Source organism: Bombus fervidus, chromosome 6 (assembly GCF_041682495.2).
Source record: "Bombus fervidus isolate BK054 chromosome 6, iyBomFerv1, whole genome shotgun sequence".
Lineage (NCBI taxonomy): Eukaryota > Metazoa > Arthropoda > Insecta > Hymenoptera > Apidae > Bombus > Bombus fervidus.
Window position 1 is genome coordinate 11,163,425 of NC_091522.1, and position 27,836 is coordinate 11,191,260.

Consider the following 27,836-nt stretch of genomic DNA (forward strand, 5'->3'; position numbering starts at 1 on the left):
GATGACTTGTTTTCATGAAACTTTTATTACACAGATTTTAAAATATTTGCTCCATGAGAACACTTTTCAAAGAAGTTCCTTTAAAGAAGAGTAACATCCCTTTCCGCAAAAATTCCACAGGAACAGATATTTTCTGAACGAACATATTTTCGAAACGAAACGAAAGATGTAAGCAAACACATATTAAATAACCGAAAGATAATTATTTATTTCATGGCTTTATTTATCCCATTATTCCTTTATCAATGCAAACCAATGGAAGAACAAAAATAAATAATAATAAATATAAGAATAACGTTGAAAGTAACGTATGAGGATAAATATTAAAAATATTGCTAAATTTGCAAAACAAAATTATTTTACGATTATACATCTAGAAACGTAATACAGGCCAATACAAACGTGTCTGGCTGATACAATATCTGTTATTAAATAAAACTGATAAAAGATGAGCATTTATTTTGGTTCAGATATTGATAAAAATATTCATCGTTGCAGAAATAACCAAACGTAAAACATGTTGAAAAACATGAAAATAAATTGGAAAATAAGAGAATACGAACAATTTCGAGAGTCTGTTATCAGTGTCAGCACGTTATTTTAGCAAATGTTGGTCCACGTTAAGGCGGTCATAAATGCGCGCACTGGCCAAAAGTCGAAGATTAATTGGAAACTCGAATTTGATCGCCAAATGTTGATAAAGAAAAGCGGGGAGCGGTTTATGATTCCAGAAAAGAGCGACAAATGGATTCGTGCCAGAAAGCTGTGTAGTCTGACCCGCCGAGAGAGTCAAAATGGAAACAGGCAAAAATCCAAACTTTCAAAATTACGTCAAGAATTATTAACGTCCATGCGTTGTCGTCGAATTCCCAAGAAGTGGAAGCAGAAGTAGCATGGTTTTCAGAAAGGTAAACGTTCTTTTTGGATTAAAGTGAACCGAAACTAAATATGCATTGCTCCTCGGTAGCGTTCGTGTAGCTGTTGCACTTGCACTTTGCATTTGCATTATGCACTAGCACTTTGCGAAAAATCAGAGAACCAAAAATATCGTGACATCTCATCATCGTGAAAGTTTGAAATCTGAAATCTAAACACTAAATTTGTGCTATTAATTTCTCTGTCGCTGTCCTAGAATAATCGCAGTTAGACTAGAACAGCGGTGAATGTCATTGGCATTAGATACGAAGTTGCACTCATTTTACCCGCACTTTTCCCCTTTTAATAATCTCGTCGGAACTGCGAAAGTGAAATGAACTTCGAACTAACCGTAAATATCTGCGATAAATTCAATTTCAAAGTCAAAATTTACTTTCAACCAGTAATCATTGGATAATTGGATAGACAATAGATAATTCGGAAAAGTTCAAGGTATATTTTTACTTCGAACGCTTAATTTTTATTTTTAACTCGTGTTTCAAGCGACAGAGGTGAATTTTGTCGTTTTTGCGATCACTGAGGATCTTCTAACAAAAGAGAAAGATACGGATCGCGAGCTTCTCTCGGCACAAGCAGCCGCTATAAATAATTTGCGACTAGATATCGTAAACGTCATGCAGCTTTTTCAAAATATAAATCACTCTCGCCGAGGCTCGTTGTAAAATCTTACCCTCTACTTTACTTTCTGCTACAACAGCTGGACATAAACGTCTCTCCTCTGATGCGATTGCTTTTGTGTAGTGAAGCGAAATGTTGCATTCGGTAGCGCATTACAATTTTACGGTGTAACATGATCGTAAACAAGCGCACACGAACGAAAGATAATGTTGAATTTGATCATTTCGATATGCGAGGAAGCTAATATGATAATCGTTCGTCATAACACTCTTTTCCGTATTTTCACGAATAACGGATTTCACGTTATTTAAATAACGCGTTACGTTTATAAATGGATTGTTTAAAATACAAATAAAACAATAGTACACATTATACGTACTTGTATCACGTATATATTAGGACATATTGTTGGTTCAAATTATTAAGCGAACGAGTGTAATTAATCAAAATGTTGCATTCAAAAATTGCACGTATGTATAGCATAAAATATAATGTAACACAAAAGAACAAGGTAATCAGTTCAGAATTACATGTTGTCCCTTATAATCTCTTATAACGTTGAATCAATGATCTCGTGCGAGCTTTCAAATGCTGAATATAACAAGGCACTGACTGGTAGAAAAGAAACTTAATCTCGTTTAATTTTATGGTCACCGGTTCTTCCTTTTTCCATTTTTCAGTCGAATTGATCGCACGAAATAATAGAAATACCGTGACTCGCATAAAATTGTATTCGACGTGCAATCTACACGACTTCATCGCATTCAAATACATACGTATATTTACAACGTGATAAGTTTCCGTGCTACCAAAGTTAGCGCCAAAGGTGGTCATTATCCTGCATAAATACCGATAATATAATAGTTCAACGACGTAGAAGCATTTCGCGTGAAAGCCAACGGGGAAACTCAGTGAACGACGTTTGAGAGGCGAGAAGAGGGAACATGTTGAAGCAGTGGCCAGAGTTGGACGGAAGGAACATAAAACACAAGTCGATCAACGACGTCGAGCCGCGTAAACCAACAGCACCGAGTATAGTTGCATGTATAAAGGCACTGCCCGCGCCTTTCAGAACCTCCGCGAAGTATCGCGAAAAACTTAGTTTTGCCAAGACGATAAATCATCTTGAAATTCGCCCGGGCTGACAGCCATGTAGTTTTACGAGGGCCTGCACGCAAAATGCAAAGCAGCGCCCGCAGACCCTGTGGGCTTGCATCGCAATTAATTAGCGTTTCGTGATACCCGTGCATGTGCCGAACCACTCTTTTTTTTTACGTCAACTAACTAAAAACTGCTCGCACGATAAGCTAACACCATTCGATGATCCTGCGGGACGTGTAGCAACGTTCCAAAGGACAAGACCTGACCGGAGATTAACAATTCTATGAGGGAATTTTTCTGCAAGACGAAAATGAACGACAAGGACGCGCCTGATCCTGATGACGAATACAAATACACTAAAAGAGTGAAATACGTAGAGAATTGTTGAATTGGCATACGAGATGTTAGCAAGTATGACGAGATAATTGGAAGTTACTGACGTGACACGTAAAGCAGTATTTTTCGATTCGAAACTATTCTTCATGTTAATTCCAACAGCTTGTTCTTGATATTAATCTAACAAGAATATAAAACTATTTAGTCCCGTTTTTTAACGTTTCAATGTATTTTATTGGCTCGTTTGATTTTTTTTTTTTTTTTTTCGTTATGCATTAGTATAAAGCTTGATGTAAATATTTCTTTCATTTTTAACAGAAGCTTGTATTTATAGAATTGTGAATGGAACGTACATGAAAAGTGAAAAATCTTTTCGAAATAAGACGTACAAACAAAATCGTTTCTTGTTGCACATGTTAAATAAATGAAACTATGAAACTTGACAACGAATACAAAGATTGCGAAAAAGTGGCCATACCATACAAGAAATAAAAACGTATAGAGGGGCAAGGTGCGAGACGATAATAAATCTAACAAGTAGAAGAATATGATATTTTATTAAAATCCTTGCATTAATGAGAATGTAGAGTTAAATTCTCATAATGCAAGCACATTTTGAAAAACTTCATAATCTATTTAACTTGTATTCATTTATAAATCATATATTTACAATAAACAATATGTGATTAATCCTTACATTATATATAACCATTTTTTTTTTTTTTTGTATTACAAATCTCTCACTTGCGTTCGCTTGTCCTATGTTAGTATCCTTCAAATTCCTTCAATGAATATTACAATATCTTTAGAGTGCGACAACGTACCGTGTATATCAATTTAAGACCGACGCTTCAATCCTATATGCATAATTTTCACGGTTCACCTAGAATTTAGAATATTATAATTCATTTAAATCGCTTCTTAATGTACGATGCTTTTAGTTAATCGTTTGATACTTGAACGTTGTCACATTAGGTCGACGAATCTAAAGGGAGTATTTGAGAACACACGGAGGAACAATCCACTTGGACAATATTTTACGACGCTATAGCGCAGATTTGATAACATCCCCTTGTAGTAAACAGGAAAATTTGATTTTCAGTAATCGTAAAATTTATAACTAGCGTTAGCGTCAGGTACAATGCCCGCATCAATCTGATCGGTAGCGATTGAATGATTTTGAACATCGCTCTGCCTTTCGTTTCCAGGAATGTTTCCAGGAAACTTAACAATTCTATTTTAATCATGACTTTTTAACAAATCCGCTTTTAGGCGGTGGGCTAACAGGTTTTTCAGATATAGGTGTAGTAGGATTCATTCCAATGACACGTGGCATAGGCGGTATCCCGTCACATTTAGAGGACGACGACAAGGATGGCGATGGGGACAGCCGTTCTACGCACAACGTTTGCTGTGGAAGTTGTGCGTCTGTCTGAATGCCAACGGAGCCATATATTTCCTTTAAAATCATCAGCATGGTATCCTCAGACTCCCTAGACAAAAATATATAACGTTTCGAGTTAATTAAGAATTTCCTACAATTCTCATTGGAAGAGTGCGAGTACGTTTGCATCCATGGGAAATTTAAAGGTGCAAAACATATAGAATACACACAATAGCGTTGCACAAAAAGTACAGTAGCCGTTATAATATTTGGAGAGTCAAGCAAATCTCTGCCTAATTAGACGTGTTCATAAAGATATAAATTAACATATGAAAATATTAGCGCATACTATTTTAAGCTCTTTATTATAAATAATAAAGATAAACGATAAAAAAATATTTATCTTGTAAAACTCAAGAACTTTGTCCACTAATCTAAGTAATAATTAATTTGCTATTTACATATACGAAGCTTTACATGAAGCTTTCAATGAAGATTTTTCAATAACTTCTAATACGATTTGAAAAATTTTACTAACCAGTAACAGACGTGACTTGTCAATGCAAAAATGTACTCGTTAATGTACTCGAACGGAGCTTCTTGAAGGACGTAATCTATTCTTCGCCCACCATTTAGGTTGCCCACTTTAAGCTCAACACCGATATCGTCGTTAGTTTGTTGATCCGAAACTGTTTGTTGCAACTGTTCTTCCATAACTTTATCTATTTCACGCTCCAGTGTGTTATTATCTGATTTGTGAAACACCGCCAACTGATAGACAGAATTCCATGTACTTCTTACGGAATCCAGTAGCCTCTGCTTCAGATCCGCGCCGACCCGCGCCATTGTTTCCTTTAATTCTACAAGATACACAAATTATGGCAACATTTTTGACGTATTTTTTATTTCTCTAATTTTCTCTCCGGTCGAATATCTATCACTATATTCAATTTATATTATATAATTTATAAATTGTTTATCACGTTAGAACTTCCGTGACATATTTTGCAATGAATAGAGGCGAAAATGCTTCAAAAGAAATTCTTACAAAATATTATAAAGAATTCTGTTTCGTTTTGTATTAGTAAATTTGCACTAATCTCTGTACTAACTTTAAATTACAATTTGAAACTGCATAACTATAAATCAACTTTATATTAATTTACAGACACACTAAATTTTTTATGCAAACAAATGTAGAGATACTTAAAAGAATGTTGGAATGAATTTTATTGCATATAAAGACACGAAAAGTAAATAAAACCTTATCACAAATAATATGTTGCTAGTTAGAATGCTTTAAAATATCTAAAAATTGTTTAATTGATCCGAAATAGATTTTGTATATCACTGTAGGTCTCAAATCAACACTCACCTAAATGCATTCTCTTACGTCCCTTATGGTGGGGAATCAACATTGGTCGATACTTAGGAGCATCTGGATTAATGAGTGCTTCGACTCTATAAGCTACTGGGTCGAACGGGTGAAATATGTTGAAAAAGGCGGGGCACGTTGGTAATACAAAGTCTTCCCCGAGCATATCAATGCCACGAACTGTCACGAACATACCAATTGGACTACCGAGAGCGAAAAAGGCACGTGGGTGAAAATGTAACTGTGTATAGTGTATGTAAGGCTGACCCGTTCCGGCAGAACCTACTACGTAGCTTATCTTTTTACTGAGACGTCGTTTCGCTACGGATAATTGAGAGGGATCGATATTTTCTTGATTCTGAAACAAACAAATTTAAACTGTCGTTATAAACTAAAAGTAAATTAATAGTTCGAGCAATAATACTAAGTTTATGATTAACTTTTTAATAATTATTGTGTTACGTCGCGCGAGATGGTCCGTGCGACGTCCCTCACGGTCAGGCCGCCGAGGCCTGCTCATCGTCACACAATAGACCCAAGGAACCACCATAAACCACATCTGTTAGTTACTCAATTCTATTCACACAAATATATTCGGTTTATGGGTGGTCCATTAAACTGTCCTTCGATTTCTTGCACGCTCTTACTGATTACGGAGAAGGCAGATGTGCCCAGCGAAATAGCTGGTTTTTCCCCAGCAACAAGGGCATCACATATGCAGGAGACTTTCTCCTTGTATTTTGTTTCTTAACATTGGCTAGAAGCAATGGGCATCGCGGATCGTTACCCTCACTTTTTTACCGAAAAGTGTGAATCCGCGTTTTTAGTTCAGCAAGGATACACCCACATCGAGCTTTCTTCCTAGATAGTACGAGACGGGTCTATCACTGTTCTAATATCCCTCGGGCAGTCAAGTTCTAACATAACTCAGTCAGTCAAGTTCTAACATAACTCAGTCAGTCAAGTTCTCGGTGCTCTATCTATCAAATCGATCAACCTTCGGGTCCATCACGGTGCTTTCCGACACGACGAATTCAAACAATTTCGGTTCACGTCATAATTATTGTAATCCAGTGTAAATAAATGTACATATATTATATAACTGTGGAGTCCAGTTATATTCAAAACCAATCACCCCTATTCTCCCAAAAGAAATAAGGGGATCGCCCTGATCGTGGTGTCGATCCGTGCAATCGTAGCGGGAATTTACGACTGCCGTTGTACACAACGTTGTACTACAACGCGACCGCGTCTCCCCGCGACTGGAAGAAAGAACATATTGTTCGACCGTATTCGCGCTGAGACGCGTTTGTTTGAACGATTTTGACACTGAGTTCACAGTTTAAATATCACTATTTATTTCCAAAAACTTTTGAAGAAAGAAATATTCTGTACTATTCTAATTGTTAAATGATCCGTAAGATTTTCAGAACTTATCAGTTTATATGAAAGTGTAATGCAATATAATAAATCAAGTTGCAAGAATTTAGAAAAATTAATTCTGACTGGATGCGTCGCATGAAAATTGGTTTTCATCGGTAACTTTAACAAGATTTTTCTGAAATTAATAATCTCTCGAAATATAAAAATGATAATAAATAGAAAGGTTTCTTCACGCATTCTTTAACCAAAGACTTGCTCGATCGTTTTTCTAAATTCTCTTTTCTATGTCCCCCCTTTCAAAATCGAGTAGATAAACATGATTTACTTACTTGCTCTTCGTTAGTTTCGCTGTCATCACACGGTGTATCATCCGACGGTTTCTGATGGCACAGGAGATCAAATAAAATTAAACTACCTAAAGAATGGCCGCCCAGATATATTCCACCATCGAAATTCGGGTTACGTTTTTTGAAAAGAGCGGCTAGTCTGTTTATTTCATTTCCAACCGTCTCTGTGATGGTTTGACAATATACGGGACTAGTATAGAAAAGTATGTCGAGCAACGTGTCATTGGTGAAATGTCGTAATTTCGGTATACTCTCCAAAGTGATCGCTTCTAATTTTTTATCGATTCCAGTATCCTCGGAATGAAGCGTCGTGTGCCACGAAATTGGTAAAACTTCTATCCTATTCACGGTTCTCTGTTCACTGGCGGTTCGATAATGTGACTGGACTAACTGCAGCGAAATACTTCGAAATTCGTCGACTGTAAATCCATAACACGAGTTATTAATAGCACCATTAAATTGTTATTACATTGAACTTATTACCAATACAAATAGTTATTACAATGTATTTCTATTATTTATTATTCGAGAAGCTTTTTAGAAAAAAAATAAAACAAAATGGCAAATCGAGTAAATCGCGTCAGAAACTTAAGTACCAGACTTCTTTACCATGCAAAAGTATAAAATTATTTTTCATACATTTAAGAATTTAACACAATATTACTTTTTATCTATCATGTCGTTCAGAATTTTCTTACTAAGAAAATGGAATTTTTAGAGATAGTACAAGTTTATATTTAAAGGAATACTGAAAATTTCTAAAAATAATCCTGATCGTACCAACTTCTTCCACGGTTCGGAATTTCAAGTCACAAACGCTTCCAATGCCATGAACGATGAACAGAAGATGATCCACTTTCTCAGGCTCGCCATCTTCGATGTGGAACTCGTCAAGGCCTCTTTTTATCACCTTAGGCCTACTACCAGCACCCTGTAAATATGCACTGTCCTCTGAGCCCTGTACAAATTGCGATTCAACTTTTCCAACAGAATAATTCGTGCGTAATAAAAAAGAAAAAATCAGAATAAAAGTGAATGCGTGACATGCCTGCAAAGACAGCAATTTGTATTGCGCTGAACAATAGCTAGAAAATCAACGATTATTTTATAAATTGTTTACTATGCTGATGAAATTAGAGCGAACTCTTCCAGCAACAAAGATTTAGTTCAAAGAGCCTAAAATATATTTAATTCATCAAGTATGCAATTTATTAAGTGCTCTTCGTCCAGTTATGCGTTATGCTTAATTTATAGAGCCTGCAAAGTAAAGTCATTTCTTTTTTGTTTGACCACAAACTATACTTTCCATAAAATGTAACTTCATTTAAGATGTATCTTTTCTTTTAATTTATTTGAAATTTGAATTTTATATTAAAATGTAACGTAATAATACTTGGAAAATATTTGGCAAAATACTTAAATGTCAAATTTAGCATAAACTGAAAGGTGTAGCATTCAAAAAATAAGCATCTATTTAAAGTGTTTACTATAAAATATCCTGATCATACACACACAGTAAAAAGATTAAACACAATAGTTAAATCAAAACAGAATATAAATGTTAAAGCACATTGAAAATTCATATTATTAAGGAACAAGTTTTTAATTATGCATACTACTTAAGACACATTGGAATTCATGTACACATATTTGTACATTTAGTTCACTAAAAGATCAAATAATACTACTAAAATATCAAATAATACAAATAATCCTCGTACCCAAAATATAAATATATGAGACAACAGTATAAAATAAACAGAATTAGCATATACATTAATACATACAAAATAATTATCTGATACAAGGTGCCTCACAATTCATGATACAAACGGACAAAGGAAGATCAATAATAACAAAATTGCGTTAGAGACATCGTTTTTGGGAAAATCGACTTTGAACAACTTGTGACGTATACATGAATTTTCCTCATCTCCAATTAGACAGAAGTATACAATCGATGGGGGATTATTATTATACGTATGAACAAAAAAAAAAAAAAAAAGATATAGAATAAAATTTATTAATTCCGAAGACTTTTTAAAAAGTAATACTTTTTTATGGTACCCCTTTCTGATATCAAATAAATGTTAATTTTTTGCGTGCTTTTAAATTTGAATCTACTTTTCAAAATTAACTTTTCTACACCAAACGACAGACTGTAATGCGTTAATATATTCGATTTCAGTTTAATTTTTCCATATACTATACATTCCATAACACACTAATAGAACGTTGATACAACAGAATACTAATAAAAAAAAGAAAATAGTCCGTTTAAATAAAAAAACAGCACAACAACAAAAAGATACAATAATATGTATAATTTACCGCGCTATTTCCCCACGAAGCTGCCAATTCCGGTGATGCAGCTGTCAAATAATGGGCCTGAACTGTGGCACTGTGAAAGATGATGTGTTCTCCGCTGTTCAAGTCGATCCTTCGGTTCCAACTGTTCGACAGACATGCTTGTTTATACTCTTCCTCGAGTTTGGCAGCAATGCTTTCGTCGTAAGGAACGTATCTTGACTCGGTTGGTCCTTTGAAGAACCAAGAACATCGTCTCACTTCCGTCGATTCTCCATTCCAATAAACGGGGGATCTCTGACGACGTAAAATGTCCACGTCGTAACGACCTCCGTCAGTAGCAACTGTCGTTTCAGGAGTAATTTCACTAGAGTTGTGAACCTCTTCTAAACGCAAGCTGTCTTGCATGGTGAACGGAAGCCATAGCACTTTGTGTTCCACTTTCTTGCGATAAAACCAATGGTGATACACTCTTCTGTACTGCGTGCGTTTATCCATAGAGCCACCAACCTAACATTAATCACAAAATATAGAATACGGAATAAATAAAAAATATTCTCTTAACAGAACAATCATGGATTAAAAGAATATGTTATTCTTAGGAGTTAGATAATGGTTATTGTTTAATCGACCATTCGCGGAGAGACGCGATCGCGAGAAAGCACGTCGAACGGGAGTCGTAAATTCCCCTTACGATTAGATACGTTACGAACTGATCGATCCCCTTATTTCTATTACGATAATTAACACGTGTAAAATAATGTTTATTCCAACAACCTTGAAAGAAACCATAGTTCCGTTGTTGCGTATGTACAAGTTATGTGAATGATTGATTTCAGGGTAGAGACCGATTACACAGATGTTTACTATTCTGACGATGAAGAATAAGTGACGATACGTGTCGGAGGAAAGCTAGTGATGGCTATGTCTAGCGCACGGGACCATCGAATTTGTTAATAACTTTTTTCGTTAAGAAAGTGGGGGCAGCAGACATTGTTTCTGATTGGCTATTAAGACTGTTGGTGGATTAGGAACGGTCTGAGTCGCCCTCAATAGGGAGTTGGTAGTAGGAAACATCGTACGTGAGAAAAATTAATTTTCCCGTGTTTTCTCGTAGTAAATCATATACCTTAGAAAACCGTAAACTTTTAGTAAAAGGATCTTTGTTCGGTATGAAGGACTTTAGCTAAAAGGTCCTTGAGATTTATGATCAGTCCTTAAGACTATTAAGGGTAGGTAATAAAGCTGTGCGGATACCTGGATGCCGAGGTAGAAAGTCGGCCGACGTTACAATTATGGATAGTCTTGTGAATCTATATCTTAATATGAACAGCTAAAACTTAAGTAGGGATTTGTTTTATCTATCAGAAATTACAAACAGTACTCTATTGTGGATATTTTGTATGTTTCTGTGTAATGTAGGCATTCATTAAATGCATAGAAAGATAGTAGTATAGTGATGGAAATAATTTCATGGAATTATTATAAAATACAAATTATATCATATAAATATGATTGCGTGTCTCACCAAGTTCTGAATATTAGAAACACCGTCAGTGTTCTCGCGTCCACCCAACGGGTTAACTGACATCTGAACTGGATTCAGCGTAGCCGAACCTGTGGGTTCGGGTACGGTTGCCGTCAGAGGAGACGTAGTAGGAAATTCAATGCCAATTCCACTCGTTATATCGTACGTTTGCGTTGGTCCAGCGAAATTATTGAAATGGTGATGAGCGTGGTTCGTTGTTATATTTTGCACTGGTGGCGCGTACAAGTGACTTGCAGGTGGGTATTGCGGTAATTCTTGAAATTGTGCGGGATTGTAGAACAAAGGCTGTTGCGGTTGTTGAGCAGAAGCGTTACATGTTGCAATCACAGTCTGAGAAATTTGATTACCGTCCCACAGCGACTGAGCTGCGGGTATCGAAGGACTAGCGAAACTGGAATCGATCGAGTTACTAAACGACACTTGTTGCAAATCGTTTCCCGAATAAAGTACATCTACGGGAGCATTCGTGCTATGTTCTTTGTACTGGAAAGTAGAAAACGAGCTGGTATCCTCCTTCGGCGTAGCGAAGAACGAGCTCGCAGATTGTGCGAAATTGTTCGAGGGAGCGGGAAATGTGCTGACGACTGAAGCAACCGCAGCAGAAGAACTCAACCTCTGGTCTGGCGGCTTTCCCACAAAGAAGTCGCCACTCGATACGAAAGACTGGGGTTGATAATATTGTTGTGGCGGTTGCACGTTCGATGGAACACCATGACTCTGCGGTGCATCGAACTTTTCGAGGTCTGTCTGCACTTCCTGAGAAGGTATCGTTGGCTGTATCGCCTCTGAAGCCTCTTGTCTTACAAACGCATTGCTTAACGCGTCAGATTTCGGTAAATCGTACTTGTCTTCAGTACTAGTTAAATTTACATTGTCGAAACTCTCAGCGATTTCACACTGTTTTGCACTTTCCTCGACTTTCGTTGACGTATCGGTGGGTAGATCCGGCGAATCTTCCTTTCGTTCGGCAAGCAAGTGTTCCAACTTCTTCGAAACTTGAACCGCAGACACTGGCGCAAAGGTTACAGAAGGTTTGGCTTCCGCGCTTGGTTTCACAGTACTGTCCTTCAAAACTGGCAAAGGCGAGTCTGTTTGACTCTTCGCTACCACCGGTTCTTTCTCTAAGTTGACCGTCTTCGAAGGGAAATCTCGTTGACCAGCGTATGCGTCAAACGCGTAGTAAGAAACGTTGGCCGGAGTATTCTGTGGAGTAATCGGTTCCGGAACTTGCAGAGGAATTGTCCGGGCAGACGACAGAGGAACGTTTGGTCTGTCGACGACAGGAACAGTTTCGGAACCCGAATTTTGATTTTGAGGCGTCACACTTCGCGAAGTGCCGGTAGAGCTGTAAGGAACTGTTGCTGTCACTGGACTGGACCTAAAAGACTCTTGCAAAGAGTTGGCCTGTGACAGATACTCCGGCGTCGAACGTTGTAACGACGGTGAATTGGTGGATATCGACGTTTCAACGGGTTGGTAACTTGGAACTGGCGCGATAGATTCGTTTGGATTGAATATATTAGGTGTTGCGATATTCGATATGGCTAACGGCTGAGTTACCGGGGCGGAATATTGTTTGGACGCGTTTGATGTTAAATCGGGCGGCAGTGCGTATTTAAGACGTCTTTGACTACCAAGCCGATATGAAATAGGCCCTGAAACGGAAGAAAAAGGATTATTATATTATGTATTATTTATTTAAACCAATTACCTGGATACCGCTAACATTCGTAACTTTCTAAGAAATTTAACAAATTTACCATTCGTTGACGAAGGAAGCGTAGGTGGCACCGTCGGTTGTTGCGGGGTTGACAAATTTCCGCTAATTCCAGAATTAACCTCGACGGATCCTGCAAAATTCGTGCGTCGAGGATCGTGAAAATTGGCGACTACAGGAGGTGACGTATCCGTCAACGAGTTACGATCATGCGAAGGCACATAAGGATTTGTATTCTGTACACCGGTTTCTTTCTCGACTCCTTGATTCGCCTGAGATGTCAAATTGTCGCCGGTAATCGATGACAATGATAAATTCGGCAAGGAGGAAAGAATAGAGGTGAGGTAGCCTTGTTTCGTTGGCTGACTCGGTGGATTCTTGCTTTCTTCAGGATGCAAGGGTATTGGCGTGAATTCACTATCCGCATCGGCTGCAGTTGCCGATGTTGTTGAATTCTGTGAACTCGCCGGCTCCTGACCTACGAAGTTGTTCAGTTCAGCACCTGAAAACAAAATTTGACGATATTTTAGAATATATAAAACAGTTTTATGATATAGAAGTAATTTTCTTCGGAAGTGTTTCTTTTCTAAAATAAATAATAATAAGATTAATAATGATACGAATAGGATTATATTTTTCTATAATTCTTATTTAAAATACGTTTGGATTTCATGTAAAACAAATTATTCACATACATGTTAGAAAGCAACGAATCTAATATTATCTTATTAGACAGAATTATACGTGTAAATCATGAAAACCATTCCCTAACGATAGCTTTGTAAATTTAATAAAATCTAACGTATGAATAAATGAACAAATGAATTCCTTATTTATGTAAAACAATAATATCTCGAGTATAATTATTCCACAAAAATTATACAAGCTATATCAATCTTTTAATCACAACAAATACAAATAATACAAATCTATTATCTCGCTTTTTCAAGGAACGCATAATTTTTAATTTTTCATCGCTCTAAATTCCTCGCGCTAATACAGAATAACAAACATCTCAGGCAACCCTGCTCTATCTTTAATCTTTAATAAAATCTCAAGTTTAAATCTGTCTTCTTACGAAGCAAAACCTGCGTGCTTAATCTCGATGCTTAAAATCTGACGCAACGCTATATAAATTACCCAAGTTCCTGAAAATCCTCTATTTACATGACGTAGAAACGACGTAGCTCGGCAATCATAACCTGTTACAGTTCTAAAGCCATTCACAATCTCATTCTTTGCTATATTAACCGTGAATCCCTCAATAAGCTGATACCTCGGCTGGATTATTCACAAACTGTCAATATTGGACAGGATACAATGAACGTAAATCCCGATGACAAAGATAATTGCCTGTGTCTTTTCCTATACGTACGATTGTGCTGACATCCTGTCGGATCTCATATTACCGATTTCTATAGCCGATCTCACATCCTGTACACGCGTTCACATCAAACACCTGTGATTGTGCAATATGCCGCGTTTACACCTAGATTTACTTTGCGACCACGTTATCGTCCACTTAATTGACAAGACACCTTACCCTTTTGTAAACGGCTACGCCCGCAACTTTATAAGTAACTGCCTCATTTTTACGACGAGTTTTTCGACCACAGTGTTCCCGAAACATCGAACGATATCATGTCAGCGTTAACGTGTTTCTGGTTCTTGTTTGTTTGTTACTTGGTGTGTATCAAATGCGCGATAGTTTTCGACGATACGTCGATTGTGAACCCTATTGGAAGTATCGATGGAGATTCGAGAAAAAACTGGACGCTTTTCAGACAATCGTTAAATTCGAAAGCTCCACAGACACCTCATTGGATTCTTTCGATACAGCGTTCAATGGATAAGGAAGTTTTTAAACAATTAGAAAATACCGGTGATGATGGAATTTTAGTTTCCTCCACGGACGCGTGTTCCAGGTGAGGTGATCACGAGGATCTGTTAAGAATTGATCTTTGGAATTTTCTTGCGTGGAATCATCGAGGATCAAAGGATCATTAATTGGGACGTGATGAATGAATTCTTTGATACTCATAAGGCTTTTGATGAGTATTTCTAAATCTAGACATCAATTTTCTTGCATTTGTATATTTTCTATATTTCCTTGAACAGTGAAATCTTTAATATTTTTCATATCTTCGAGAGAAGACTTAAGTATTCAAAGTAATCTCTTTGTAAACTCTTCATAAACATAATTATGAATGGGATATAGAATGAAGAGCGAATGTAGCAAAATTTCACAAAAATCATTCGTATAACTGTTTTAGTGATGATGCAACCAACTTGTACTGAAATATTCGACTTATCTTAATGACAAATAGCTGATAATTCGTAGCTTGTCCAAGAACCTACTGAATAACTATTGAGTAAATATCTAATGCAGTGAACCACAAAAATTTGCGTATGTTTAATGAATTTTATGTTTGCTTCGAAAACGAACATTGTTGCGAAATAATGTAAACTCGCATATCGGTAAAAGTGACTTTAAACTTGCTTGGTATATTAACATATTTCTAAAGGCAATTTCAAAAAATTTGAAGCACATTTTTTATAAAATACGTGGAACTTGGATCTTAAATCGTACGTTACGTGCACTCGATGATTACGGTGCACTTGTAAGATATTAATATGTACAATATTAAATTTTAAATAACATTGTTTATTATATATTTAAGATAGTAAATAATAAAATAAAATTTCAATTTATCACAAAGGTACTGCATTGATAGATACAACAAGAACGGAGTCAATAAACAATATATCAATGTCTTCTGGACTGACAACATAAACATGTTAGGTAAGAAACATTAACATGCAAACAGTAATTATAATTTCAAAACAACATGTGAAAACTGTAAAACGATCACACTTTATGCATTTAATCTTTAACCTAACCCCCATCTATTAACATTCATATTATCATAGTTTCCATGTAATTAGTAATTAATTGTATAGCAAACTAATCTGCTTAGTTGTCTACTTTCGACGTAGTTTCAACTAAGTTTCAATAAAATTGAGTAAATAGGGAACAAACCTATGAGAAAGTAATTTGCATGCTGAAATATTTTAGATCAACCTCGACCAAAAGATCATTCGCAATTGCTATTAAAAACAGAATCGACGGATACACGAAATTCGAATAACATCGTGAAAAACTGTCAGGTAAGGTTCGACAAAATTTCTACAATAGTAGCGTTGCCGTTTAAATAGCACTCATCGTCTTCTTTATGCTTTTAGATTTACCTTGACCTAAATTGTAACATCACTGAAACAGGAACTGCCTCGAATTACGCAGACAGAGTGTTCCAACCAAACGTGGAAAATAGCGAGAGAAATAAAAACGATAGGAGCAGGTTTATCGATCCTGTTGGCGTAATTATTATTTCTATTACTTTAAATTTATTCACGAAATGTATATGTTACGGGAGAAACGTGAAATTCAGACCAGGCGTATTTTGAACAAGGAAAATTAGAACTAATCCTTCGTACACAATATCCGAATCACATGAATATTTTATAGATCTCGGGTTATGTCTTAAAATTAATTAAATAAACAACAGAATAACTACATCTATATATCTAATTCTCCGTAATAACAAGAAAAGGAATATTCTATAGCACGGACATTAATTAGTGGTATTATACAAATACTGTTGCCTTGGCAAAATGTTACAGTTATATGAATTTTTATTTCATTTTAAATTATCAAATAATTTAATGAACATTTTTTTTTATATATTTATTACTGTCAATGTCTGAACAGAATATACAGTTACATATATTTAAATATATTTAATAATATAACAAATGTTTCTTAAATATTTTTTGACAGATAAAAATAGCGGAAAAATATAATTTGAACGGACAGACGCAAATGAATTTCCTAGTGAACAGTACAATTCATCGAATCATCGTAGACATCGATGGAAACGTTTCGAACGCATTGCTTCAAATACCCATGGGTGAGTTTGTCTTGAACGTTTGATTAAATTTTAGAGAAGTAGCAGGTCAACACCAATTCGATAAATCGAATTAGCAGCAAATTAACCAATTCATCTAACGTAAATCCGTTTACGTCGACGCAATAGCAGCTCGAGCCACGTGTTTTAATCTACACGGCCAATTTAGTTATGCATTGTAAACTAAAAATAATCTTCGATCCTTAGTACATAGGCCAGCAGGTGAATTAATAGCACTCGGCAATTTTCATGTCCATGTTCTATGTGTCGTGTTATTTATGCTGTACACATATTTATTACACGCGAAACGTAAGATTTCATTTACCACGTTCGTTTTATGTAAATGAGGAAAGCTGTAGGAATTAATAAAAAGTACTTATCAAAGTCGTATCGACAAAAGTGTAACTGATGAACAACATATTTATACTAAAAATGACATCGGTCGTCTTAGCGTAGGTACAGTAGGTACACAACAAATTGTCATTTTACATCATCTACATTTCTGTTTACAGCAAGATAACGATTTATATCGCTATAGATCTATGTTCAAAAAATATCCATCACTGTGTTAACGTATTAACGAAGACCACAAACACGAACTATTTTTCCTTCAAATTACTAATCTTAGATTGTGATATCCCTTTTTTCTTTTCTTCACTAGCTTCATATCGAATTCTCAATACTGTTACAAACACGATAAACCTAATCAATATCGCACAAATTTCCACGCACCTCTATGCACCATTAACTCGCAAACACCGTGCAACTTTTAACGCTGACAAATCTTTCGTAAGTGAAACGACCGATTCACCTACTCACCTAGAATTCCCTTGAAAGGGATAGTTTCAAATCAAACGAAATGCCACCGTTTTTCTTCCAATATCTTTGGTGTTTCTTCCACAATAAAACTAACGATATTCGTACGAATTTCCATAAATTAAGAATTAACCCGCAACACTGACGAGCCACATACGTTCACCCTAAAACGCTGCTCCGCACACTGCAAAAATAACACGAATTTTCTGCAAATAAGACGATCGATCTATCCACGTAGTCACTTAGACGTCCTCCCGAGAAATGATCTCAGATCAAACGAAGCTTCTGCCTTGGTTTTTCTTCCACGATAAACCTATCCCCGATATTCGTACAAAATTCTATTTACGTTTGGAATTAACTCACGAACACTGCCAAGCCATTTACGCTAACCCTAAAACACTTCTGCGAGTAAAACGATCGATCCTATGTAGTCACCTATGTACGTTATCGCCTATAGACCACCTTAACGAGTGATTTTCAACCGAACGAAACACCACTGTTTTTTTCCCCTTGGCTTTTCCTCGTTCACGAACACTTTCAACCAGCCTACCGTTCATCGTATCGACCGCATCGCCGTCTCGGAGAATTCCGGCCGCATTCGTTACGTTACAGCGAACGATTCTCTTCGTTTCGTACGTATAATCATGATACTATCGCCACACGAATCCAGCGACTGTTATTCCGCGCGTGTTCATCGTCGATTTCTCGTCAAGCTGTTAGATCGCTCGAAATCATCCCCGAAATATTACTCGCATACTCGAGAAACGTCTTTCTCGCGAATACAGCCAAAGATGAGAAATACTCGCGAAACAGACCGCTATGTGCACGTACTTTGTATATTCTAATTAACAGACGCAACAGCGTCGAGGGACGTAACGGCGATATCTTGGACGCATAAGGGAGGTCCGAACGGAGTGAGAATTGACACGCGAAATGCGCCACCTGGAGAGTGGCGCATGAAACTTGTAGGGGTAGAAGATTCAAAATATCGCTTCGTCGTGCAGGGTCTAGTGGACGAAGAGAACGACGTGGACAAACTGTTTTCACCGGATCTGCGATCGAACGGTGAGTGAGAATTTTTAGTTTGAATTATCTGAATACAGTGTGCCCCTTTGATTTTCGTTGGTATAATCGAGAAGGGATGATTCTACGTGAAAAAATAGGCTGAAGATATAGAATAGACTTTGTTTCCTTTGAGGCTCTATTGTCGAGAAAATCGACCGAGAAAATTTGCTATGTGTAAATTTAGGTACAATATTTTTCCTGTTTATGGCGTCGTTTTAAAGAAAATAATATTTGAATAATATTTAGTTAGGAAATATGGTCGGTGCGTTTATTAAATTTAAAAAGTTCATAGTCTTTTTATACATAGCAAGCATTAGACAGCAAATGCAGCAAAATAAAGCACAGTTGAGGGAAAGCAAAGGAGAACTTCATACTTGTGATTGATGTGCGATTCAATAAAGAAAATAATAAGAAAGGAAATTGTTACATGCGAGTGAAAGGAACTTAGATTTCGAAGGTTATATAATATCGCGGAAACAGTAGCGTACATTAAATTGCAGATAATACGATACGATAAGAATTTCGGAATTAATAGCAACACCACACGTATGATTTTAAATTAATTGTTAATTACGAAGCCATGGTAATGTAAATATGTATTAGAGATTTAAATATAAAATGAGATTTAAACATTTGTTTGCACAAAATCATGTAATTCACGCGAAATCTTTGTTTCAATATATAATTAAACGATATGTGACGAAATGCCATCTAAAAAGCATATTTGCAAAATATTTATATATTTAGAATTAAATCGTTAACGAATATCCCTCTTTCTTCAATGTCACAATTAAAAAGGAGTAAAATAATTGAAGTATGATATAAGCGTATGATCTAATACATATAACAACACTGATACGATGTTGTATAAACAGTTGGGTGAAAAATCTATTTCCATGATACTCCAAAATGCTTACTATATTCAAATCTCTCTACCCGCAGATAAGCATGCAACGATATCGTGCCCATAAATGGAAAATTTTTATTGAGAAAGTATCGTTACGAATATACCCAAACAACCAGAAACGCTCGGTGCATAAAAACATATCTTTTAAACAGATATTAAATTTAAATGGCCATTAAAAAAAATGGTTGGCGCGACCTTAAATAAAACAAATAAAAATAGTAATATTTAAATTTAGAAAGCTGAATACAAATTACGCATTACTTTTGAAATTATCTCAACATATGGAAAACATCGATACTAATACAATAAAATAATTCGTGTATTTAACACGTGTCTGCAAATCTCCAGCCGTCTATGTAAAGATGATCGCATATTCAGTATCGATATATATATATAGCATCGTATAAAAGCAAACAAAAAAAGCGATACTAAGTAGATATAATCATTGATATAATTACTATCACTGTCAAGGATGTTATACTAAAATCATTGTTGTGTAACTTGCGGCTAGAACACTTGTTACAAGTGCACTTGTTACGTTCGAATACCATCGAGGTGTTCCCTGACGATGATTCAACTAGGTTATTGTCTTATCGTTGTGGTACAACAATCCGGTTTTAATGAACCCCTTGCACTTGAGAAGCATTTTAACATTTTTCTTAATTACCACGGTAATTAAATACCAAATTCATATGAAAAAATGTACGACTACTTTATTTACATATTCATAATTTATAAAGTGTGACACGTTTCGAAACAATTGTTCGGGCGATTACTCGAAAAAGTGGTTGCGAAAGAATTTCAAACCAGAAACTCTAATTAAAAGAATAAATTAAAATGTTCCACTTTAATAATAAAAGAATTAAGATATTCGCTGATCGAGTTCTTATCACTTCCAAATTTGATTTTTTAACTCTTTCTAAATGCAACGCCTTCGACATTTACCTGAATCAATTACGTGACAATACCTCTGAATGGAAAAGAAAATATTCCTAAATACAAAGCTCGTGCCTAATAATTGCGTGAAATGGCTAAGTTTACGAGATCCATTTTTACGACACAGAAAAAGTCGTACCAGAATAACCGGCATTCCGAGTGTAAAGAATTAAAATTCCCAATTACCAAGATATCGAGAGCTTACCTAGGCAACCTTATGAAACGACGATCAATCGACAATAATGAAAGCGTGGCGATCGTTTGAAATTTAAAAGATTCCAAAAAACCAGATACATCCGACAGATCGGTCCCGATAGTCTAACTAACGTAAATTTATATCGCGAACTGTCGGCAAACGCCGTCGCGTTCGTATTTGCCACCACGTCGTAACGCGTTGAAGAGACTTGCTAACAACGCGCCGCACATCTGACAACTGCCAACCGAAACGTTGCTTTCTGGCTCAGAGATACACGAAAAGTTGTGCAATACGCGACGGCGAGCTGCCCTTTGATCAGCCAGCTCGTGCGTTTAGCTGACGCACGCGAGATGCAGGAAGAGAAGATCAAGATTCGCCAATTTTTGATTCCTCTTTATAAATTATCGAAATCGAACAGATACAACGAAAAAATTAAGTACACGTGTGGGAATACACAAAACACGATTTCTGTGCTGCATTCGTAATTAACCCATTTGCAAATGTGCTGTTCTATTATTACCAAATCGGTTGTACCTTGACTATGTGCTTTGTTTCTGATTTCGTACGCGTTACGTGCTCGCTTGATATATCAAAACTATCAACACGTTCGTGTTTGGTGTATCGTCGTCTTATTCAGTCTAACGATGAATGTGTTGGTGGTTTTAAATCTTATTGCACGACACCTGGTCTTTTTTTATCTCTGGTTCAGCCTCTTTCAAAAGGAAAAAATGTTGTATTGAAAAAACTATTTCATATGGAAATATGATTATTAGACTGCGAATGATTATGCATGTATGAAGAACTGAAAGGTGTAAATACATAATAGGAAGAATGTATTATATAATGTCGAATATACAAAATATAAGTACAATGTATGGTATCCGTTATAATGCTTAAAAGATGGAACAAGTCTCTATTGAGATTCTATTTTTTAAGTTGATCCCACAAAAAATATGAATTCTCGTAAATGTACGTTCGAAATAACTAGTGAGATAGGAGCTATAAATTGAAATAATGCTAAGTTTCAATTCATAGCTTCTACAGAAACAAACCGTAAGTCGTAAGTTCGAATTATTACGAGAACATGATTTGCTAAAAGCAATTGTCGCTCACGCCGTGATTCAGACATTACACATATAGCTGCAAGAATTAAAGTAATACTTATTTTTAGTGATGATAATTAAACTGGAAACTTGTATTAGTTTCTAGTTACTTGTATTAGTAACAATTTTTCAAGTTTTTAAATACATACTGACTATTATCTTGACAAAATTGTCCGAAGAATTTGTCATAAGTTTCGAGAGGAGCTCTTAGCTTGTATAATTTTTCAACTTGAGGTATGTAATTATATACAAGTTAAAAGGAAATAAGTTTAAAGATAAGATTTGACTTTGAATGTTACGAATTTGAAATGAAATGTTCAAGTTTGTAATATTCAAATATTGTGTACGATATTACACAATTGAAAAATGTTTTTCTAACGAATTTTATTATCTCTCGAACAATTCTAATCAATACATATTACGTTAATGCACACATATGTTTATTTAAGTTTCTCAATGGTAAAAGATATCGACGACAATAATTTGAAGAAAATATTGATATCAGCTGCAGAATTTACATACGTTAGTTCATTGCTATTTAGCTAGGAGATAATGTTATAGATATTGTAATTAATGTATCAAAGATGCAGCGTTTTCGAACAAATGTGATAAATACACACACGCTCGTAATATCGTTTGTTTTCCTTTAGATTGCGAAAATTACACAGAACTCAACTATAGGCATTTAATATCTCATTGAAAACAATTAAATCATAATAATCATACACAAATTTTAATCTGTACATTTACCTTGAGCAAGTTAATGTAATCTAAGGAGAAGTATATCATCTTTTAAAATTAGACAGAAAGCAAACAATTCAAAATTATTTGCAACAAGTATTACACAGATGTTAGTTATAATATTAAATATTAGATCTTGACTTTTTCAAAATACTTAAACTTTTTTTAAATGCATACATTATTACGAAAGAGAACTACTGAAAATGTAAACACATATTTCCGTTTCGATCTTCTAAATAGATGAAATTCGTATCTGTTTGTTAACTCAGATTCCAATATAAATTCCTACTGAGAAACATATTCAAATTCTTTCATACCACCCTATAATAAAATCAAAGTCACTTTATTACAGGAAACATCAACAATGAAGCGAATAGATATGATCGTTCAAACATTAAAAATGAAGCAGATATATCACGAGATGAAAAAGAGACATTTAATGATAAAATAATGGTAACGTATACCAAATATGTCACTATCATTCTGTGAATATATTTGAAACTAGAAATTGTATTGAAACATCACTAACCTGTAATACATTTTCCCAGCCGATTAATTCTGATATAACTGTAGTTGAACAACAAAATTTGGATGCTACAAGTAGTTACAAATTAGTGGGAAATAGAAAAATAGCACAAGAAAGATCACTAAAATATGTTATTCAAGATCGAGATGAAAATGAGGAAATAAGGAGAGAAATTTCAACAGAATACAATTTGTCGATGATTACTCCTACTACTGAAAGCATGTTGCTTAATTTATATGAGTATGTTACTATCGTAGATACTAATAAAAATTTAACTGTTACTTCGAATTCTTCGAATGAGAAATTTGTTGAAAAAATGATTCCAATAGAGGTAAAGAAAATAAAGTTCTCATTAATAATAAGTAAATAAGTAATATTATTCCCAATTGTGATATAACGAGGTAATTACGTAGTTTAGAAACGATTCAGTGAGGTGTCAAATTTACATTCACTAATCGTAAATGAACAATATTCAAAATAAAACAAAAGAATCAGCGACACATAATTACTTCCCTCATATTGTCAGCAGAAAGAAATTTATTTTATTTTATTTCACTTGCAATTCTTACTTTTACATGGTAAAACATAACACGTCATTAATTCAGGAATGGGATAAGTCTCATAAAAAATCTTCTATTGGAGTAATCGATAACCTCGACGTTGATATCAGAACACCAATACAAAAAAACGTTGATACATCTATGAGGATGATAGAAACTCGAGATAATCATGAACTATCCGAGGAATTGGCAAACTATGCTAATGAAAATATTATCGAGGAGAAAACAATGCTTATAGAGGTAAACAGAAATAGCAATCTGCTTGTTACACCAGGAACGATACACAGAATAGTATTTGATGTGATGAACAGTTGTATTTTGCCTGTCAGATATGTATTCAGAGTAAAGAGCACTCCTTTCAGATTGTACAACATTCAACCAGCCTAGTAAGTTATATTATGTTTATACTCGAATTTCACCCATGATAGCCTTTAACGATTAATTATATTTTAAGTTATCTGTCTCCCCTTTATTTTATTTTTTAACCATTGTTGTATGATAAGTCCAGACTAATCTATTTCTTTTATTTAACTTTTATAAGTTAATGACATGCAATGAATAAGGTTGTCTTCTGCTAATATCCCAATAATGAACGTTTTATTTTATATACATGCGTAATTATCAATTACACGTCATCCATACGTATGATCCTTTCTTCATACGTCAATCTCATTGATCTGTTCACGCTTGGTCATGAAAAATGAATTTCATTTCGAATCATAACATTAATTAATATCATCGTATGATCAATTATATAATTAGATCATATGAGATAATAACAAAAGTTAAATAAAAATTTTTAAATTATTATATAAGAATATCATATAATATTAACTATATAGAAACAACTTCGAAAGATTGTATACATTTTCTTATGCATTTCAAATAGACTCATAGATGTTAGTGAAAAAATGCAATAACTTAAGTGAATATCATTACTGTATAAATGAAGAAAACTTTTGCTTGGTTGTTGAATAATTTTAATACCATCCCAGTTATTAGCACCATGTCGATTTTCGTTACGCGATATGACAACCTATTCATTATTTACTAATTATTTATATTTTAGCACATGGATATATCCCGGACAGATGAGCAACGTAGCGGTAGATTTGATTGTACCTGATAATGTTGCACCGGATACAGCTAATACTGTCACGTTATTTATCTTGGGTACAGAAATAAAGGAAAAATCTGTATATCTATACGTAAAAGGATCACTTTCAAAGGTAATCATTGGAAAAAGATAATCACAAAAATGATTAATTATAATACCGAATAAATCCTTAAAAGTTAAAATTTTCATTTGGTAATTTATTAAAGCATACAAAATCTTGAATGTTTCAAATTTTGTGATGAACACGCTTATTAAATCATTAATAAAAGTCGTGCAAATATATTTGCAAATGTATATTGTATAAAAATACAGATTATGTAACAACTTAAAATATTCTTTATGGTTTAATAAGATTTCATAAAATAATGCTAAATAATTTTAATTTTAACTATTAACATTATAAAATGTATTTCTATATATATAACTACATTTATAAAATGTTTTTGATGAAGAGTTTACGAATGAAAATATTAATACCTCTGCTATTATCGATAACATAAATTTTGATCAAATAACGTTTTCTATTAGTACAATAATCTGATGATAACATGTCATTATAAATTTTATTACGTTACGTCACAATATCTAGTTAACCGATGATGTAAAGCCAACTACTGAATATTCTTTCAATAATAACTGCGCTGGAAAATTGGTAAAAAATCAATGCTATAAATCCCGTTGGAGCGTCGACATTACAATTCAAGATTACGACTCAGGTATTAATTGAATTTCACACAATGCTTTATCTGAGAAAGAACGATATTTTTTCCTTCTTTTCCATTACAAACGAAATTAGCAATAAATTATACTTGCTGCTCTACTCGCACTAAGTTAATTTTAAAGTTTCTAAATAGCTTTTTTCTATTCAGTGTTATTAATAATTTTCCGTGTTAATATTCTAAAAGTTTTGGTTTACAAAAAATTCACATGATTAATCACAAAAATAATCACAAAATTAATTTATGAAGTACAAATTTACTGGTATTCAGAACAAAAATTATCTTATTTATACTGAATTTTTTGAATTTTACAAAGAAAAAATGTTAAATATATATTATACATTAATATATATTATATAATATATTATACAGGTTTGAAAAGTGTGATATCGTCACTGAACAATGTTTACCCACGTACGGAATTTATTAGTGGCACAAGAAGCCCTGTAACATTCTATTATTCTGCTACGTGTTGTGATAAGACAGTTAAAATTACGGCAATAGATTTATTAGATAATTACAGCACTATAACGATAGATGTCACAGGTAATTATTGCATCATTGCTATTACATTTATTGATATAACTTCTTATTTCATAAATAAATATGAACTTTGAATAAAATATGCAACACTCTATAGCACCCATATTAGAAACATATTTCTGTATTTGTATTACTTTCTAAGAAACATGATAATATAGTTCTGGAGAAATGAAGAATTTGTATCTTTCATAATAAAACAAATACAACCAATTTTTTCAGCATGGAACAACTTATCAGAAGCTGAGATAGCAGCTATTACAGTAGGAGTATTGATGGCTTTGTTATTCATTATTGCGATCACTGTCTTAATCATATATTGCATTCGAAAAAGGAAAAGTCACGACTTGCCTTATACACAACGATATGGATCAAGACCACCTACGCAGTCAGAAAGGACTACTTTCTAATTCTGTATCAGTACTAAAATATATATCGCAATATGATGTAGCTTGCATTCATTCTTGTTATTATATAAGTTAATATTACAAACTAACATTAGATTTAAAATACATTTCTGTTAATTATATCTACAATAATGTACATAAGTTGTTAATAAATGTTGACATTATCTTATTTCTATATACAAACACAATGATTTTATTTAATATCTGAGGAACAATCAAATTCAATTTAAATTTATAGCATTATAATTTTAATGGTAAAAGTATAAATTACAACTTAATGTAATTGTAAATTAAACAAATTTCAACGAAAGGAACAGTGGAAAACTTAATATACAAAATCTATTACAAACTTTACGTTATAATAGAATTGCATTGTATTGCACAATTAAAGAAAAGGAAGGGTAAACTGGTTTATTTTACAATTACATACAAATACATACAATAAAAGCTGATATAAATTTCAAAATCATTAGAATTCAATAAACAGTTATACTTATTTTGCAACATACGTACAAGCATTGAGTACAATAAATAAAGTATCTAGGTTGGAAAACAATTTCTAAGCTAGTAAGAAATAAACTGACATTCAGCTTGTAACAAACATTATGCATGCACAGATGTTTGCCGAGATGCGAATGATACCTGCAACTGTGTGAAAATAAATGAAACAAAAAAACAAGAAAATGTACATAATGATGATTAGTTCTGTGATAAATGTCATTCATACATTTTATCACATGTCAAGATTAGGAAAATATGAATCTGTGAGAGCCCCACCCAGGTGTTTCATTAACAGACTCACCATCGCGGAGTACCGCAGGTGTAGCAGGCGTAACTGGCATCAAAAATGCATTTTCGGTGTAATTTTCAAACGGAAAGCCTTCACCAGCAGCTGATAATAATGGATTTTTCACTTTACGTGATTTACCACTCATGTTTGCAGTGACGTTGGCACCATGCAACTCGAAACACTGCCATCAAAAGATTACTAAACTACGAATTGCAAAACACTGTCAGTTCACCATAGACTATAAACATTTAACCTATATCGCCACGTTTATGTATAGTCTAGATACATATGTGTATACATGTGTATAGTAGAGGTAACATATGAGCTAAAAGATCTGTGTTTTAAAGACTCAAACGTGGCTCAGAGAGATATACTCCATGTTACTACTGCTCGCT

The 27,836-nt window shown here is 34.4% G+C and overlaps 2 protein-coding genes and 1 long non-coding RNA gene across 4 annotated transcripts; 2 read left to right on the plus strand and 1 right to left on the minus strand.

The window, feature by feature from the left end:
• Positions 1-1,014: 1,014 nt before the first annotated feature.
• Positions 1,015-3,748, plus strand: LOC139987919 (uncharacterized). The gene is made up of 2 exons (XR_011799979.1): positions 1,015-1,267; positions 1,420-3,748. It is a non-coding gene; the product is annotated as an uncharacterized lncRNA (long non-coding RNA).
• Positions 3,530-27,832, minus strand: LOC139987900 (uncharacterized). Of its 2 annotated transcripts, none has more exons than XM_072004698.1 (9): positions 27,454-27,832; positions 13,097-13,555; positions 11,316-12,991; positions 9,812-10,297; positions 8,261-8,411; positions 7,463-7,899; positions 5,751-6,108; positions 4,914-5,235; positions 3,530-4,484 (listed from the first exon to the last, which is right to left on the minus strand). In XM_072004698.1, the coding sequence occupies exons 1-9, from the start codon at positions 27,584-27,586 to the stop codon at positions 4,235-4,237; spliced, it is 4,272 nt and encodes a 1,423-aa protein (XP_071860799.1). In that variant the 5' UTR covers positions 27,587-27,832; the 3' UTR covers positions 3,530-4,234. The 2 variants fall into 2 exon arrangements, with proteins under 2 accessions (XP_071860799.1, XP_071860797.1); XM_072004696.1 differs by having other exon boundaries at positions 8,261-8,438.
• Positions 14,289-27,051, plus strand: LOC139987903 (uncharacterized). Its single transcript, XM_072004702.1, has 13 exons — positions 14,289-14,978; positions 15,774-15,856; positions 16,130-16,221; positions 16,297-16,431; positions 16,892-17,021; positions 18,687-18,899; positions 23,135-23,235; positions 23,331-23,639; positions 23,914-24,254; positions 24,938-25,097; positions 25,575-25,701; positions 26,077-26,250; positions 26,467-27,051. The coding sequence occupies exons 1-13, from the start codon at positions 14,695-14,697 to the stop codon at positions 26,652-26,654; spliced, it is 2,337 nt and encodes a 778-aa protein (XP_071860803.1). The 5' UTR covers positions 14,289-14,694; the 3' UTR covers positions 26,655-27,051.
• Positions 27,833-27,836: the final 4 nt, after the last annotated feature.

Bases quoted from the DNA above. Each gene is read 5' to 3' on its own strand.
- LOC139987903 (XM_072004702.1), top strand. From the start codon at position 14,695: ATGTCAGCGTTAACGTGTTTCTGGTTCTTGTTTGTTTGTTACTTGGTG. The intron at 18,900-23,134 runs GTGAGTGAGAAT...ACTTTATTACAG, and splicing joins ACCGGATCTGCGATCGAACG to GAAACATCAACAATGAAGCG. The intron at 23,640-23,913 runs GTAAAGAAAATA...TCATTAATTCAG, and splicing joins AAAAAATGATTCCAATAGAG to GAATGGGATAAGTCTCATAA.
- LOC139987900 (XM_072004696.1), bottom strand. From the start codon at position 27,586: ATGAGTGGTAAATCACGTAAAGTGAAAAATCCATTATTATCAGCTGCT. The intron at 7,900-8,260 runs GTACGATCAGGA...ATGGATTTACAG, and splicing joins CCGAACCGTGGAAGAAGTTG to TCGACGAATTTCGAAGTATT. The intron at 6,109-7,462 runs GTAAGTAAATCA...TGTTTGTTTCAG, and splicing joins GCGAAACTAACGAAGAGCAA to AATCAAGAAAATATCGATCC.